This window comes from Oxyura jamaicensis, chromosome 1 (assembly GCF_011077185.1).
Source record: "Oxyura jamaicensis isolate SHBP4307 breed ruddy duck chromosome 1, BPBGC_Ojam_1.0, whole genome shotgun sequence".
Taxonomy (NCBI): Eukaryota; Metazoa; Chordata; class Aves; order Anseriformes; family Anatidae; genus Oxyura; species Oxyura jamaicensis.
The window spans coordinates 9,653,321-9,671,581 of record NC_048893.1 but is presented as its reverse complement, the minus strand read 5'-3'; the positions used below and the strand labels follow the sequence as shown (position 1 = coordinate 9,671,581).

Below are 18,261 nucleotides of genomic sequence, written 5' to 3'. Positions count from 1 at the left end.
GTCAAATTCAGTTGTGGGAAGCAGGGGGGAGCTAAATTATTGCCATCTGTTTGAGGATGAATTACACTCTGCATGAAGTAGCGAGATTGATATAGAGATCATGCAGAAAGCTTGCTGGTATGCAGAGAACCACTGTGTACATCCTAAAATGATAGCATGTAGCTAAAAATAATAAGTATTGTACATTCACTGCAGCGCTGTCAGTAATGCCAACCTCAAGCACTAAAGACATCATGAGTCACATCCTCCAAACTAATAAAACTGGTTTTAAAGTCATAGGTCTTAAGCCACTAATACATTTGGGGGATTTTATTTGCCTTATTGACTTGAACATTTAAAATTACCTGAGAATTTCTGAAAAATATTTTCTGAGAGAGAGAGAGGCTGCAGTGAAAGACCATCTTTTCCCTAATTTAATCTTCTTTTACTTCAGGGAACTGGATCATATTACCCTTCTGAAAGAGCGATCAAGGGCTCACCTAAAATGAGATGGGACACTCTTCTTCCTCCATGTTCACAGAAGAACTGTTCTGGAATCTTTTCTAAAGTATGCATGAGACACTTATTTCATTTTTCTTAAAGTTTTATGATAAAAACACCATACAAAATGTGCAAAAATCAAATACAAATACACCATACAAAAATGCAAAAATCTCTACATGAATCTTGAGTCTCGGGATAATAATAAAATTTGGCTGTGATAACTTACACATATCAGACTTATATGAATTCATGGGAAATTGATAGAAAAAATGGTGTATTCACAAAGGTCTATAAATGCCTCATAATATTTTGTAGTAATAATACAAAGTCCACAGAAAGCTACATAAACACATACCCACTGAGTTACAAAAGGAAATCAAACAAACAATTTTCCACCCATTTGACTGAAGCACAGAGATTTTTTTTCCCAGACAACACTGATTTTCATTGCATGTTAGGGAAGCTATGTAAACTGGAAGAGTGAACCCCTGCTAAGCAGAAGAAGCAGGAGAATGCATACCTCCTGTGGTACCTATGCATGGACAACTGTCTAAGCAAATGACTTCCCTAGTTTCCTCTCATCTCCTACAAGAAAGTTAGACCATAGCATGCAGATTGATTCTTCAGCCGAGTCAAACTGTGGTGATAGAAGGACTGCTGGAGTGGAACTGATTTACCCTAGTTTTACACACCAACAGCACAGATATGTACATCTAGGCACCTCTGATAAAGAAGAGAGAAGTCCATACTCCTGGCTGTAGCTCATCCCATTTTATAGTCTTAGAACATTTCAGGTCAGTCCTGACTGAGAAGTGCCTGCTTTGTTCCACTGAACAAAAAGGGTCTTTAGGACAACCAGCAGAGTTTTAATGTCTACACAGTAGATGTCTAAAGTCTGGTGAATTAATCCTTCTTTCTTCTCCCTTACACTTCAAATGACACATCCAAGCTCATCTGCAAGTCAAAGTGGATATGCAATTGCTCAGGGAATCCCAACCTGCTATTCTGTCCTTTAAGCCTTTTTCTAATAGCTCTACTATATAAAAAGTATGTTTATGAATTCATCCAGTCCCCCTTGTGTGTATTTGGTCACTATCATCTGAAAGGCAAACTACATTACAGGATTCATATTTTTGCAAGGAGGAGTCATAAAAAGCAATTATTCAGGTTTGGCCTTTCATAAGACAGAACAGAAAGGGACTGCTGACAAAAAAACATTTTCAAAAAATAGCTGCTGCTTATTTAAACCATAAAGAATCGTGAGATCATCATGCAGCACAATCTTCACACTAGTAGCTCAGGATTAACTTTGCTGATACAAAACATGATTGAAATACAGATTAAATTATCAAGTCAGAAATAGAATAGATCTAGAAATAAATGTGATTCACACATGGCTACATTTGTTGAAAGAGAAGAATTAGTTGTTACCATCAAGAAAGACTGAGGAACTGAAAAGATGAAGAAAACAAGTATCAACAGATTTATTTAGCAATAATACCAAAATTAACATCATAACTTCAAAGACACCATTCTTTTAAATCACTTTTAAAGAAAAATCTTCAATTCCTGTTTCCCCAAGATCATGACTGTAGAGTACAGTGATCTTCAAGTCATAAACATTCATGTGCATCACTTAGAGGGCTATTTTCTGATCTATTTATAACTTGATTTGTTCCTTGGCCATACTTTCTAATCTGTCCATCAATATTATAAGTATCTGACCTATGCCAACTAACTAATGAGTTCATTTTATACCATGAAGTTGTGAGCTATCTTTCTACATGTCATGTTCTGTACACATCAAGCTGACACTGCCCATAAGTGTATAGGCAGCAAAAATAACAATAAAATCATGATTCAATAGTACATAAACATTTTTAGAAATACTAAATAGAAAACCTAACCAATTAGTACTCACCACCAAGGCCTTGGATCTGTTACTCAGTAGTTTTTCAATGTCTCTGGCGGCAATTTCCACTAGCTGACGAGGGTTGTTAGCTTCTACAGTATACAAATCTCTGTATTTCAAATATATCTGCAAGAGGAAAAAATGGAAATAAATTAAGATGGCAACTGACATTCAAAATAAGCAGTGACTTGACAGAACAAACATCAGTAAATCCTCTGTTCTTACTGGAGATCTACAGAAAGATTGTTGTTAGGATAATCCCAATGTGCTTCATGAAAGAAATACTTCACATTTTTGTTTGATGGTTAAAAAGTGACACTAAAAATCATTTAATAAATCTTCAAAATTGACTGATTCTGGTGACTGAACATTCAACTCCTAAATTCTCAAGGAATCAGATTCTCACAGAGGGCTAAGAAAAAAGTAAGAGAGATTTTTTAAAATGACTGAAGCTGAAACTAAATAATTATTGCTGAATTTAATTTTTCCTTGAATACTGAACAACCAACATGCTTTTGAATTAAATGATTTAAATTATGGTAATGCAATCAATTTATTTATATTATAGTATAAGTACTCATGAGGAAAGAAAAGAGGAAGGAAGAATAAATAAGAGGGAAAAAAAAGGGAAATGATAAAAAAAGGAAGGGGTAAAAAAGAGGAAGGAGGAAGGGATGTTTCTTCTCTGGCATGCATAAAGGTCATTTTTAGTGAGGAATTGTTGTTTACAAAGCAGAGCACATATAAATGAGATAATTTGATTTGTTAAACAAAGCCGCTACAATGAGCGGCGTACAACCACGAGAAGTAAAGAAGAAAAAATATTAAAAAAATTATTTGCCTATGTCTGTCCTGGATAGAAGTGTACAAAGAAAGAAAAATATATTTGGTAAAAGAAAACAAAAAGTGGATACCTTATGGCTAGATGGGCAAATGGGGAGAACTAATTTATGCAACCAACAGATGGCCTTAGTTTACTCAAGTACTCTGCCTCTCCGAAAGGCTGCCTGATGGGGCTGTGCTGTCTCCCGGGAAGTAATTCCAGGCACACACAGGAACAGGTCCAGCACTAATGCGCTGGCTGCAAGCCAGCACAAGAACTGAGAAACTGCAGACCAGGCTGAGTCTACCAGCCCTGCCAGGTTTTTCGGGTTAAAGCCATGGAGACCTTAAAGAGACTCACCAAATTTGTCTCCCTCTGATGCTTGTAGCTGATGGGTGTTATTGCATGTAAATTTCTGACAACTACAGTTATATCTGCATTTTTTTTATCAGGCATGTCTCATAAGTTGTCAAAGGTTTCCATCATTTTTGAATTTCAGAACACCAATTTATTTATTTATTTATTTTCCTACAGAAATTCTGTTCTTCCATCAGTAATTAAGTAATTGGAACATGCTCTAATTCTTGGTATAGTAGCAATAGTTTTAAAAATTCAGTGCATCAAGAGTAGAAAACCACTACAAAGAAAGATACTTTATAACAAACACTGATTATAGTTTGGATGTTTTTAAGGTGTTTGATTTTCAAAATTGCAACACAGAAATTTTATCTCAGGAAGACAACAAAATCTCTTGTTGTTGTTGTTGGAAGACTTTAATAGTATAGATGAAAATTACCCCCCACACACCCAAAAAAAAAAAAAGTAATAAATTTTATCTTACAACCAATGACTACAGATTTTCTTAGATATTTTTCCCTGGAAAAACATCAAATTTGCACAGGACTCTGAGTTAAATTGACTCTGGAATTAACCTTTGAGTACAGAGCAAAGTTATAGTAAGCCATACATGCAAGGGTTCAAGAACCTGGATGGAAAATATACGTTTTCATCCCTACGTGTAATCCATTCTTACAGCAAACTTGACCCTGTAAACTCCCATCTACAAACATTCCAGTTTTTCCACACACCCCACTCCTATAGGGAATTTGTTCCTAAACCTCCTATCCTGGGTGACTTCAAAGCTGTGGACTATTGAAGTATGGTCTAGTGGGAGCATACTTAATAATAATAATAAAAAAAGGAATATTTTCTTTTTACCAGCTATAAGAATAGTTCAAAAACCCAAACCATTTAACAAGGAGATAACAGCCACAAATGACAGCAGTCCTGTTCATACTTCAGTTTAAAACCTTTTTAACCTGCATTGTGGGTCCTGCCACTGAGAAAGCCCTACTACAAGGTTGGGTTCAGAAACTACTGTGTGTCTTTAATTAAAAAAAAAAAAAAAAAAAAAAAAAAAAAAAAAGGAAATCAATACCTCTCTTCCTCCCACTCCACTCTACAACACCGCCCACCTCCCCCTCTGAAAAAAAGAAAAAGACTGAGTCTTGCACAAGATCTCCAATAGAGTTGAGTTGCTGACTCTTCCCTTCCTCTCCATGTTACCCTACTCCAGGGCTCGTAGCACCTCTCTCCTCTGTCAGTATCATTGGTGGAAGATTTATCCCACAACATCTTAAACAAAAGGCATCAGAAATAACTCAGAACTTAATGCACTCCTTTATTTTCCTGAAGCATGAGAACTACCAACAGCGTAAGAAATATTCACTAATTATTTAAGAGGGGTGTATATAATTTATTTGTTGCCTGCTCCCCTTTTCTCTACCTCAGTTCTAACACTGCAGCAGTTCAGTGCAGCAGCACATGGGGAAATGATACATGCCTCAGAATTTGGCTCTCTGTAACAAACTTCTCATTCTCAAAGCCTCCCACCCTGCAGTCAAACACAATTAGCAAAAGCTCATGTCAAATAGCCATAAAGGGTCTTATCAGCAAAGGTGTTCTCATTCGCCTTTCAAAATGCAATTTGGCAGGCTCCATGGCTTGTTAAGAAGAGCTAATTTGAATACAATTTATGAAATTGCTTTGACCAAGTGAATGTAAGTTTCTGATGGCTTTTACATCTAAAATCATTTTTAGTACTTTAATCACTAATGTTCTGTTAAAAGCTCTCCAAATTATCAGTAAAACCCTAGCGTTTTTGAGAGAATAAAGCCTCATTGCATGACTAAGTAAAATCCGTAAGGTCATAGCACAAAAAATGCTTTAATTTTTCTCTGAAGTCAATAGCCATGGACTTTTGTATTCAGGAAAGAATGAATTAAAATGGCTTTCTAAATGCTAAATATTTATTCTGGTATAATAAACTGTAAGGTTTTAGAGAAGAAATATGTTGGAGGGGTGTCATATGAGTATGAAACAACACAAGAACAAGGACAACAGCTGAATGTAGTAAAGATGAAAAAACTGCCTGTTCCTCAGCTGAACATGCCCCTCTCCACTCAGTCTTCAAGGACATATTTATAAATCCCCTACAAAGACACAGTCTTCTTGCTTTCTACCAGACTCACCAGGGAAAGTCAAACATTTCTGTACAAATTGAGAGAATGAAAGATGCACATTCATTGCATGACTCTTGCTACGCTGTGGCAGGCGTTGGCCTGGGCTGCAAGTCTGTGATTTTATTTAAATAGCCCTCATGCTCTATTACAGTTAGAAAAGCTAGCTTCTCATACAGGTTCCTGAGAGAATCTTGGAAGAGGTCTTGGAAGCAGGAAAGAAGACAAAATCACTCCAATCCACTTGAGTGATTATTACTGCTAACTTTTTATTGCTATGGATATTTTCCTTTAACACAAATTTTGAACAGTCATAGACAACTATGTAATCTATCCAGGGGGAACAAATTTGGTCTTCTCACTATCATATCCCATTTTCAAAGTTACAATTTGTATTTCTAATACATGTCAGAAAACTTCTTTTTTTTGTCTTACAAGACGTTTATTTTCTTTGAATCACAAGTGATCCATTGCAGAACACACTGAAAAATGTTCCTTCTCAAGTTCTATACACAAAGAAATCTGACTGAGTACTTTAAATGTGTCTTACTCTCTGCTTTATATGATGTATAAATAAGATTACAGTTGCTCCCTAGCAACCGGCTGATGCCTTCATTTTTGAAATTCATGACAATAACACAAAGGAAAAAATAGTTTACTGTACCTGTTGCTTTTCAGAATCACTTGCCTGATCACTGACTGCTGTTAAGATCTGAGATGACATGACATGGCAGCTACCTCTTTGAAAACCATGCCATGTCATAGCACTGATGTACACATTAGGAGAGAAATTATCACAGAGAGTTCATTCCTAGGTAATATGTGCAGGCTAAGCTCAATTCTGCACCATTTTGGAAACACTTATGCCTCAGTTAACATCAGAAAGAATCTAAGTAGTGCCAGAGTCAATTGGCTCACTCAGGTGCCTACTTAAAGGAAAGCAGATAATCAGGGATACTTTGCAGGATCGAATCATCAGACACTTTCAACAGCTGATAATTAAGAAAGTAGTCTAGAGGACTTTAAAATTAAGAAGTAATTTTTGTAATTGTTATTTTGCATTCAAATCTTCATAAAACATGAGTACCTACCTCTGCTTTTGTACCAACATCAAAGATGGATCTGAAAATCCCCCTTAATTAAAAAATGTAGTTAAGGCATGTGATTTTGTTTCACAGTGATAGCAATACAGTACTAAGTAATGAGACTACATCATTTAATGGTTTCACAGCATTTTCAGATTTTAGCTCAAACTTTTAGCTGATACTGGATGAGAACCCTTGAATCCCAACCCATGAAGTGAGTAGAATGTTTACAAATGATTTTTTTTTTTCTTGTAACAGAAGAAAAATAGAAAGAAAGTGTTTTATATTTCTTCTGCTTTTCTGGTATATTTTGAGGTGGGCACTTGTGTCATTTGTCAAACTCGTTTACTTTTAGGAAATTTTATCCTGCCTCAGCTGCTGTTAATGCCATCTAACACCCACTGACTCTCCCCAGATGTTATTTTTATTCATAGGGTATTAGCAAATTCTATTTTGATGTTTTACTAACCAGAAAACTTGAAAATTGACTAGCTTTCTTGATTAGTTACAACCATCATCTGTATATGACCACAAAGTGAGGCAAGAATAGGACAGTTTGTCTTAGTGTTAGGACAATTTATATTAGTGTTAAAATCAGTGGAAAGCTGATTTTAAAAAAATGTTCTTGGAATGAACCAAGAACATTTTTTGCACAAAGATTATTCAGATCATCAAATAGTAATTAAAACTACAGTAATATTAGGCTACCCCTTCCTTCCCTTGAGTCTGAACAAGCTTTGTTAATGCAGCCACCTATTCTTAATGACTTACAGCTGATTTTGCCTGCTGGAAGAAGGAACTCTTCAAAATGCCAGTTTATTGCTAAGGGAGCAGAGGGAGAGCAGCATCTGCAAATAATAAATGAGGCTCCCTGTGTTTTGACAATCACTTAATTTCCATTTGGATTACAAAGAGAACTTGCAGATGTGTCTTCAAATTTTCCAGTCTGCATTTTTAAATGTGATTTAATTTTACTGACCTCTTGACATTGATAGCAATGTGTAAACTCAACAGAATTTAGTTTGGAGGATTCTATTTTTAACGTTTCCAGCTTTAGTGTTTGGTTGTAGAGCATAGCAGTAGCAGTGGTATACTACTCAAATGAGACATACCTTTGTAAATACTGTATTATAAAAATCCAGTTTCTGTATTTTGTTAATCTCTAACCAGTCTAACCCATCTCATATATTATTTAAAATCTTGTAAATGGACTCCAGCTTCTCAATGGTTACATGAAATGCCGAGGCTTCACTGTAACAACCCATTCATAACAATGTTCAAGTCAAGAGATTCCATTCTAAAAGTAAACTCAGACTCATTTCCCACCACCACACCCCATTCCAACAGCAAACTGTTGTCCTTTCCTTAAGGATGAGGCAAAAGACACAAATGTAAATGGTGTACAATAGCCAATTTATGCTTACAATTCAGGCGTTTCAGAGCACTAGCCTCATACTCAGCCCACTCACCCATTCCCAATTTCTGATAAACTATCTATTACATTACAAATTACTGAGGGCATAAGAAAATTCAGAGTTGGTTCCATGTTTTCAGATTTTTCTCCTTCTGCTCCTGAGAAAAACAGTGTAAGAAAATGCATTCACAGAAAACTGCAGTTATAGACCTGCTAGAACCACTTGTATAAATGGCATGAACTCAAGGAATTTTCATCTAATATAAAACCAGTAATCCAATGAAGTTCCAAGAAATACTTCAATAATTTCAAAACACCTGCAATTTTTGTTTTGTTAGTTTTGTTTTTAATTTTCTTTTCCAAATGACACTTTAAAATTTAGTTGTGTTTAAGTTTTATGACTAAAAATTCTTTATTTTACTTGATAAAAATATTTTAGACTTTTGTTCTCTTAAAGAAAATTAAAAGAAATAAAAGGAAAACAGAAAGGATACAATACTTTCTGACTTTTGAGACCAGCCATTATGAACCTGACTTGGTGCCACAATCTATTGCCTGCACATGAAAGACTCCTTTATTCCCATATTCAACTTCTTTAAACACTTGCTTTCCTTTCCTAGAACACTAGAGGGTACACCCAGGGCATGCAGTGAACAGCTTCCATGATATGCCTACACCTGTTGAGGCATTAGTTATCTTTTTTCAAGTTTCAGGGGTGATGAAGGATAGAGACTGCACATATTCACATCAATATATTTCTGTTTGATCAGAAGTCATAAATGTCTAAAAATTCAGGGTTAAAATAGTGACAAATTAATCTTAATCTATAACAATCAGAACAACCAAATGAAATTCAGACTTGCAAAGTCCATAGAAAAGGCCTTCAGAGAAATGCAAACTAATTGCATTTGGGATGTTATTCTTGAAATCAAACCTACTTAAAAAAAATCAAGATCTCTTTTCAAATCAAGAAAAGAGATCTCTCAAGATCTCTTTTATACTTTTCTTAGTCATAAAACTCTCCATTACTTCAACCTTAACAAGGATGAATGTAGTATATTCTGGAATGTGGCCATATATCCCCTAGGTCCATCTGGTAGTTCATCAGAGAACAGCACGAGGTACAAAACTCTTTGCCTTTGGCTAAACCATATTCAAGCTGAATCCAACCTGATAAATACAGTAAGGAGGAAAAAAAAAAAAAAAAAAAAAAAAAAAAAAGAGTAAAGCTACTAAAAATAAATGGAAATTTAAATTATGTGTCTTGGCTTAATTGTTTGAATTAATAATTCCAAATTTATATAAAGTGTTCACTAATTCATTCCATTAACTTTATGATTTTTAATGAAAAGCAACGATGCAGATCACAGAGAAAAATAGTAAGAATTAAAACATTTACTGCCAACTTGTCTGTCAAGCCATCTTTCACACCAGGAATTTCAGACCACCTATGATGATAGTAGGGAAGACACATGCAAATAGAAATTTTACATTAATCTCAAGAAAGTGGCTAAAGCCTCCCCTTGCACAGATCTCTATACAGTTAATGAAGAGATCAAGGAAAGCTCTTTATGACAGCTTCTCTAGATAAAAATTTAGTGGCATATGACAGCTTCTACAGATAAAAAGTTAGTGGCATGCCTATATCTGTGGAGCTTCTAGAACATAACAGTATCTTTGCTGAAACTTGTAATAAGTCCAACAGAAAATTACCACTAGGTTATAATTCCTTCTGGCAGAAGGAAGCCTTCCTGAACATTCATGCTCCAGGGCAGCTCAAATCAGAGACCAGTCTCTTAAAAGTCACTCATTTCAGCTAAACTCTATGGACTGATCCAAGGACCTGAAAATCTGAAAGCACGGACTGGAAATCTGCTGCCAATCTGAGAGCTTCAGCAGACTCCCACCATCTGTGTGGTAGGCACATAGACCTCACACTGAGCAATGGCTGAAATGTGCTCATGCAGAAACGTGGCTGCGTGTTCAGCAAGAAAGAGCTAATTATTCTAAAATAGTATTCAAGAGAGAAAATAATTATCTAACAGTTGCTGGTGGACTGACTCTGTGAATGGAACTTGTTGCCACGTAACAAACACCGTGTGTATCTCTGTTTCATTTTGGAGGAAGGAACAGTATTTCTATCTCAGTATGAATATCATTTAAAGGCCAAGTCAGTCTATATGAGTTCACTCTACAGCTCCTGGGATTGTAACAACAGCATGCCTTATGAACATCATGCATGGATTGTTTTTGCAGCAATGTACCAAAAAGGAAACAGATTCAGAGACTAGATTTGCTTGTAACAGCATCTCTAACTGCTGTTTTGTTTGATTATGCCATTGCTTGAAAAGGTTACACTGTACAAGATGGCATTTCTTTGCCATAGTAGTCATAGTGATGCTCCTGTGTGTTTGTCATGTCAAAGCTCTTAACAGACCCACATTTTTAATACAGTGTTTATGTAAAATAGGATTCTCTTCAATCAGTTTGGTACAGACAGGCTTGTGCATTGCTATAAGGCATATTCTCTACTCTGAGGTCTCCCTCTGTGTACTGCAAGGATCCCTCCCTCTTCTCTCTTGTCCCTAGAGGTATTATAGGAGCTGGAAATCAAAAGCATACTTGTTGTAGTTTATTAGATTAAGAGAGCTGTCAATTAGCTTAGTCATGGGCCTTTGCTGTGAAATGTCCATGTGAAAATAGAAGTTGAGCATACTTCCATCAAAATGTGACTACTTATTTACTTAATCTTGTGTTTCAATAGGGTCTCTACCTATTTTTTTCAGCATGCTCAGGTAACTTCATAGGAAAAGAACTTGACTTTGAACTTTGTGTGCACTTTCTTTTTTACTAAGATAGAACATCTACAGATAAATGAAGCTAGTGAGATAAGATACATGCTCAATATTTATTTTGCTGCATGGATTTTAAAATTCTTTTAAAGTGCTGTCTATACCTTTATTTTTTCCCTGAAAGTCTATTTGCTCTGTAGAGACTACTATCATTCTTACCAGAGCAGCTTCATAATGTCTGACAGCACAGAGAGTTCACAAGTAGGACAGTTACGTGAACTCTTTTAAGTTGAAATGACAATTACATCACTATTTTATATTTTAAAACACATCTTTATACCATTAAAGGGCATATACTAAGCTGTGCCTTTGTCAAGAGATATTTAAGAAGCATGTTAGATATCTTGTACCTTCTTAAAGATTTTACAGTGTATCCTGTAATCTTGCTTTCAAGTCTCAATTTGTTGTACATACAGAACTACCTTATGAACATTCTCTTTGCTCTTCTAGGGGAAAAAAAAACACCACTATTAAATCATAGAAAGTACCCAACAATACCCTTTTCATCTCAGCAACTACAACAGCAGTAATATCTAGCTATGTCCTCTCTTTTTTACATTATGTAAAAATTGTTAAAGTTTGTTTTTGTTTGTTTTCTTGAAAATAGTTTTTACCTTCTTGAATTGTAAATCAATTGTTAGGCATAATTCTTAGCTAATGTAAATCAGAGTAATCCACTGAAGTCAGTGGAGCTCTGCCAGTTTTCAACCAGCTGATTATTTTGGCGTCTTGAATCCTGACTTCCTTACTTGTTGAACCAATCTTCACATTACTGTGATGAAGATATTACGTACATATTAAATCCAAGTTGGAATTCTCCCAGATCTTGCTCTAACTCCCAATTAATGTCCAAAAAAAGCAGTATTTAAAAATGTACTTAAGAACTATTTTTGGAAGACTCTTTTGAGACCATTTCCAGACAGTATAAGTAAGACTTGAGAGATACAAGGAGCAACTGCATTTTAAACACAATCAGTCTTATTGATAAAGAACCCACATTTATGTGGTACTAGTATTTGTGCTGATATGTACTGACAAACTAATAATCTACCACAACTAATTCATAGGAGGAATGATGTTGTATTAACATTCTAAATATGGAAATGAAAATCTGAGCTCAGTACCTGGTTGGATCAGGATTCTCTGCATGGTCCTTACTCACTAATTTAGCAAAGGAGTAAATGAGCATAGATATATAAATTAATGTTTTCAACATGTGCTTTTTTTAAAAAAAAAAACTCAACTCTCACCTGCCTCTCCATGTCTTTCACACAATCATTTTCTCTGTTCCTTCTATTCCTGTTATACTGGTACTTTTTTTTAAGGCTATGGATAAGAGCAGCCTCAATTTAGAACTTCTCATCCACTGGAATGCAAGCTTTTTTGGCAGTTTTGCTTACCACAGGTATTGCTGTCATCACTACTAAGAGAAAGAGTTTATGAAATGTCCATTGGCATAAACATATTCATATTTTCAGAAACATAGTCACTATTGAAGTAATTCACTAAATAAAATCCCAAATAATTTCTCTTTTTTTAACACTGTGGAATATTTATGATTATATAATCATTTATCCACGCCATAAAGATGTTTTCAGAAGTTGTTATTAATGCAATGGTTTATAACACTTCTATTATCTGTCCAAAAGCAAGAGGAATGTTGTTAGTCACCAGGACAATATTGTGATTCCAAGTGACTGTAAGAAATATTTCAGAGAAAAAAAAGAAAAGGGAATCCTCCTCTGAGGGGATTTATTTCCTAAACGTAATTCCATTAAATTCAATACATGATGAATATAAACACCTTAAACATTAAAAATGTTCTCTCTCACTGGATGTCTGCATCCACTGACTTTTACGGAGACACTAAACAGTCACATAACAGTTTTCTCACTTAATTTTGAAGGTGTTTTATTCTTAATTTCTTTATTTGTATGGAAGTAGATGTTACATTTTGAGTTTTACATTCTCTCTCCCCTAGTCTAAAATCAAAAATATCAAGAGTTCTGGCAGTGCCTATGCCTCTCCTATGCCTCTCCATTGTGGCCAGAAGATAGTATTTCACAGTTCTCCAGAACAGACCATTGTGTAACATAATTTCCAACTGCATAAAAAGACACAAACATCAAACATATGTACAAGTATGTATAACACCAGTGAACCCCGAGACATCTTTAACAAGTTTGGAAACACCATAAACCTCCATGGTACAGCAGCTAACTGAAAAATCCTTGGCTTTTGAAGTAATTCACTCCAGCTGAGAAAGTAGTGAATGTGCTACCTTGAGAGCTATCTTAATCACCTCAGGGTTCTTCACAGAAGACCCAGCTGTATAAAGAAGGCACAAAGTTTACCTGAATCAGTGGGACTTCTTCCACTGAGTCCAAGTTCAGCAGGCTATAAAATGGTTATAAGCTGTGAAATATCTTTTTTATGAGTTTTAATTTCGTCATTTGGCCAAATCAAAACTGACTTTTTCAAGAATAAGGAAAGACATTTCTCCTTCTGGATACGTGCCTGACCAAAGAATAACTTTCCACCACTACATACTCTAGTACTACAGCTGTTCATAGAAAGTCACGTCTACTGTTTTATAGCAGATGCACTGTGCTCCTTGTTTTTGAATTGATCACTCTGTTTTGGGGTAGGAGGGTAAACAAGCAAAATAAATAAATAAATAAATAAATAAATTTTTGAAGTTTTCCAAAAGCATGAAGACTACAGGCTTGGTCCAAATAATTCTGGAAGTAGTCGAAATAATGAGCTAGAATCAAAGCTGAAAATTCAGTTGAACTGTTAAGCATTTTTAAAGCTTAAGCAACTGAAGGCAAGTTCTGTGAATAGAAGTGACAGGCATGCCAGCATACTGTTTTTAATGTCTTGTTATCTCCATTTTTGCAAGACTGTTGTTCATTTCAGAGGAGATCTGACTAAACATTAATAGGCAGTAAGCAGAAAATAAATGATGTTGCTCAAAAATGTGAAAGTGAGAATTACCTGCAAACAGAAGGAAAGAGGGAGAGACTGTTTTCCCTTGAAGAGAAGAGAGCTAATTAAAAACAACTGATGGTAGTGAAAGACATCATGCAATTTAGGTCAAACAAATGGCTTTGATACAGAGGGACATTTTACTCTAAAGCATCCCCCTTTCTTGCTTCTAATCCTAAAATTACATGCAAATATTGACCATCTTCTGAATATCCTCAATGATAATTTATGATTTGCTTCAACTGTGCTATAAATTCTAACTTTGGAAAAGAAACTTACCTATTCAAAGATAATATTATTTTTTTTTTTTCAGCATGAACATCACTATTGTATACTATAACTATAGCCAATGGCATTGCATATTACTATGCTTGCCCAGCAGTTCTTATTAGAAGATTATTTTAGCAGCTTTTAAGTTTTATGAATTTTAGATATACAAACTAACATTTTCCTTAGGGGGAAAAAAAATAATAAGAGAGAGTGTCAATCTCTTGGCTTTTCACTACTTATTTTACTATGTTTTGTTTGCATGAAAATGCTAGGCAAAATGGTTAAGACATTATCTCATTGTTTTGCTTAATTAGAAATCCTCTGTAAACCATTTATCTTTGAAATATCCTATTGCCCCTTCACTGTAGACTAAAAACATAAAGTATTATTTCAAAGATAGATCTTTTACTCCTTCCTGTTTATTGAATTTTAGCCTGAAAAACAACTGCATGTCACTGCAGAAATTTTTCAGCTACATCCCCAAGATCCTACATGCAGACATATTCCAACCCCCACAGTTTCACTCCCGTCATGCTTCCTCCACTACAAAAACTTAGACTTACTCTGGTCTCTCCAGTGATCTCCAGATCACACCTGTGGTCTAATCAGTGCAAGAAAGAAGAGATGACAAGTAAATGAGGAACAAAGGATAAATGATGGGGATACAGAGGTAGGAGACAACAGACTAGGAAATGACAGACAACGAATAAGGAGAGAAGAGACTGGAGAGGAAAGGAGAAATAAAACAGGAGAAAACTACATGTCTGAGACTGAGAACTAGTAATGGAGGAAAAGATAGGAAGGGTGAAGAAAAATACCTGTCAGTAGAAACTGGGACAGAAACACAGAATGTATTGAGGAGGAGCGAAAGATAGCCCAACCACCATAGCAGGATTGTGGAATGGACAGGCCAATGTTGGATCAGACATATGACACTGAATGAGGGGATGGTGGGGTATACTGGGTTCACATAGCAAGGTTTTGGTTGCAGGGGGGGCTGCAGGGGTGGCCTCTGTGAGAAGAGTCCAGCAGCTGCCCCCTGTTAAATCAGAGCCTGCTCTAGTTGGCTCCAAAAGGAATCCACTGCTCTGTGTGATGCTCATTGCACCTTTGTGAGAGAGCATATAAGAAACAACAACAACAACAAAGAACCAACCATGCAACAGCAGCTGGAAGAGAGGAGTTAGAAAACATGAGAGAAACATCTCTGCACCAATGTGAGTGTAGGAGGAGGTGCTCCAGGTGCCAGAGCAGAAGTTCCCCTGCGGCCTGTGGAGAAGCTCTTGGTGGAGCAGGCTGTCCCCCTGCAGCCCATGGGTCCCACATGGAGCAGATCTCCACGCTGCAGCCCATGGAAGAGCCCCTGGGAGAGCAGGTGGCTGTGGCCTGGAAGAGGCTGCGGCCCATGGAGAGCCCCCACAGGAGCAGGCCCTGGGCCGGAGCTGAAGCCTGTGGAGAGGAGCCCACGCAGAAGCAGGGGGCCTAGGGAGAGCTGCCACCCATGGGGAACCTGTGCTGGAACTGTTTGCTCCTGACTGATGGGCTCCATGGTAAGGACCGTGTTGGAGCAGTTGTTGAAGACCTGCTGCCTGTGGGCAGCCCCTGCAGGATCAGTTCAGGAAGGACGGCATTTGGTGGGAGGGTCCCCATGTAGAGCAGGGGATGAGAGTAGCTGTGAAGGAGTGGCAGAGACAAAGCGTTAGGGACTGAACACAGCCCCCACTTCCCCGTGCCACTCAGGGGAAGGAGGAAGAAGAGGGTGGATGCAGAGGGAAGGTGTTTTTAGTTTGCTTTTAGTTTCTCACTGTTCTAGCCTGTTAGTGATAGGCAATAAATTATATTAATCTCTCAACACTGATTCTGTTTTGCCTGGGACAGTAATTGGTGAGTGATCTCCCTACCCTTATCTCAATCCACAAATGTGTTTTTTCCTGTCATATTTTCTCCCCTTGTCCTTTGGAGGAGGAGAAATGAGAGAGCAGCATGGTGAAGTTTAGCTACCTAGCATTGTGAAACCACCACATGGGGGAAAAGAGACACCACAAGTACGGAGGAGAATGGATCACACAGAGAACAGATGAGCAAAAAGGACCCTGCATCCACTTAGCAGAAACTCCTCACCAAGGATTTGCAAGCCTTCTTGTACTCTGACAGCAGATACGTGTGAAATACACCTACAAAAAATCCCATCAGCTTTCCATGCTGGGATAACCTTACAGCTCTTCAGGAAGCTTAAGTGATAGACATTTCTGTGTTGTTGAGATCCTATTGTGGAAACCCACATGTGTATCAATCTAATGCTTTGTTGCTAGGATTCAAAGATTTTGGTTTCGGTCAGTAGTTTGTTTTCTGTTTGTTTGGGGATTTCCAAGATGAAAAACTGCATGTAAAGCATCTGTTTTAATACTCATTTATTTATTTTGCAATATCAAGCACTCAAATGTTAGGAAAGGCCACAACTTAAATAATCTCTGCAAGCTTCATTTATGTTCCTCATGTACGTGCAGTGCCACAGCCCTTCCTTCAGCAGGATGGGCAGGGATAAGGAAAGGGAAATATATGACCATGTGGTTGCATACTGGCTGATGATGTATAAACAAAGTTCTTTAGGTAGCCTAATCCTGATATTTTCTGAATTGTGACTGCATTGTTCTGCCATCTCAGAATGTGTTTTTAGCCTCTATGAATGAAATATAGCACAAAAATGTCTTCTCAATGAAACAATAATTTCTTTCCTACAAAAAGTTCATTCTTAAAATACACTTTGTATTAAATTAAAATAGCTGAATATAACTAATTTTCATTCTCTTCTGTTTCTTGTAGCCAACGGCTGCCTCACAGCTGTGAATATATGTCAAAAAATGGTCTCCCTTTTTAATATAGAGCAGAATGTTCCCCTGCTGTGAATGGTTGCTTCCTGGATACTTTATCTGACAAACATATAACATAATAGCACTCATTTCAGGTGGGAGTGTTGCAATAATGGTAAGCCTTATGTCCAATCCTGCATAGCTGATTAAATATTAGCAACAAGCAAGTGCTGCAACACAAAAAGAGAGAATTGAATGATGCCTATGTTATTCATATCTCTCTCAGTAAGCACTGTAGAAGAGAAACACTACAGAGTTTAATTTCCCAGCGTCTTTTTACTATGTTACAATTAAATGACCATAATACCTAGATGATGCACACCATTCATTTCACTCTTCCTGTTATTGCACTCTAAGGCATATCTTCCAACTCACCGCAGCAAGCTGGTCCACTCCACTTGCAGTTCGTGCCAAAGTTACGAGGTCTTCTTGCATCTTATCTACCCATGATTTTATCCTAAAGAAACCAAAAGAAGAGAGAAAAAGAAGTCCAATCAAATCAATGGCAAATACCTATGACAATCTCAAATACAAATAAAGGCTGGCAGATGAACTCTCACATAATAGGTTGACACTGAAGTCCACCTGACACAGCTGTGAATCTGCTTTAGATATGTTCTCTGTTTTACTTTTCTCCCTCTCTTATGCATGAACTTACTTTTTCAATAGTCATATGAGGAACTTGCATTTAATTATATATTACAAGGAAAAAAAAGCAGAATATGTTGATATTATTGAATATAAAATGTATGTGAGTTTTCTTTGCTAAAAAATAATCTTCTTGTAATAGACCAAAACAATCTACATCCTAATAGTGTTCTCTTTCACTGACTAAAATCTAAGCCATGTGGTTTTTTCTTCCACTTTTCAGCAGATGAAGTATGCCTGGTGCTCTCCAGACACTGTCCCTACCATATCACTACAGCAGACTCTTGCTGACAGCTACTGAGGTCTGTTTCCAAATGTGATAGAGCCTAATTTACCATCTTTTTCCTTTCCTTTCCTTTCCTTTCCTTTCCTTTCCTTTCCTTTCCTTTCCTTTCCG

At 36.7% G+C, this 18,261-nt stretch overlaps 1 protein-coding gene across 8 annotated transcripts in view; it reads right to left on the bottom strand.

Annotated features, from left to right (window-relative positions):
- The window catches only part of CACNA2D1 (calcium voltage-gated channel auxiliary subunit alpha2delta 1), a 393,216-nt gene that overhangs the window by 318,575 nt on the left and 56,380 nt on the right, over positions 1-18,261 (bottom strand). For all 8 annotated transcript variants that reach the window (XM_035343652.1, XM_035343643.1, XM_035343692.1 and 5 more), the window contains exons 2-3: positions 17,592-17,673; positions 2,405-2,521 (exon numbers count right to left, since the gene is read on the bottom strand). In XM_035343652.1, the coding sequence (XP_035199543.1) occupies positions 2,405-2,521; positions 17,592-17,673 (199 nt within the window). The remainder of the gene's footprint in view (positions 1-2,404; positions 2,522-17,591; positions 17,674-18,261) is intronic.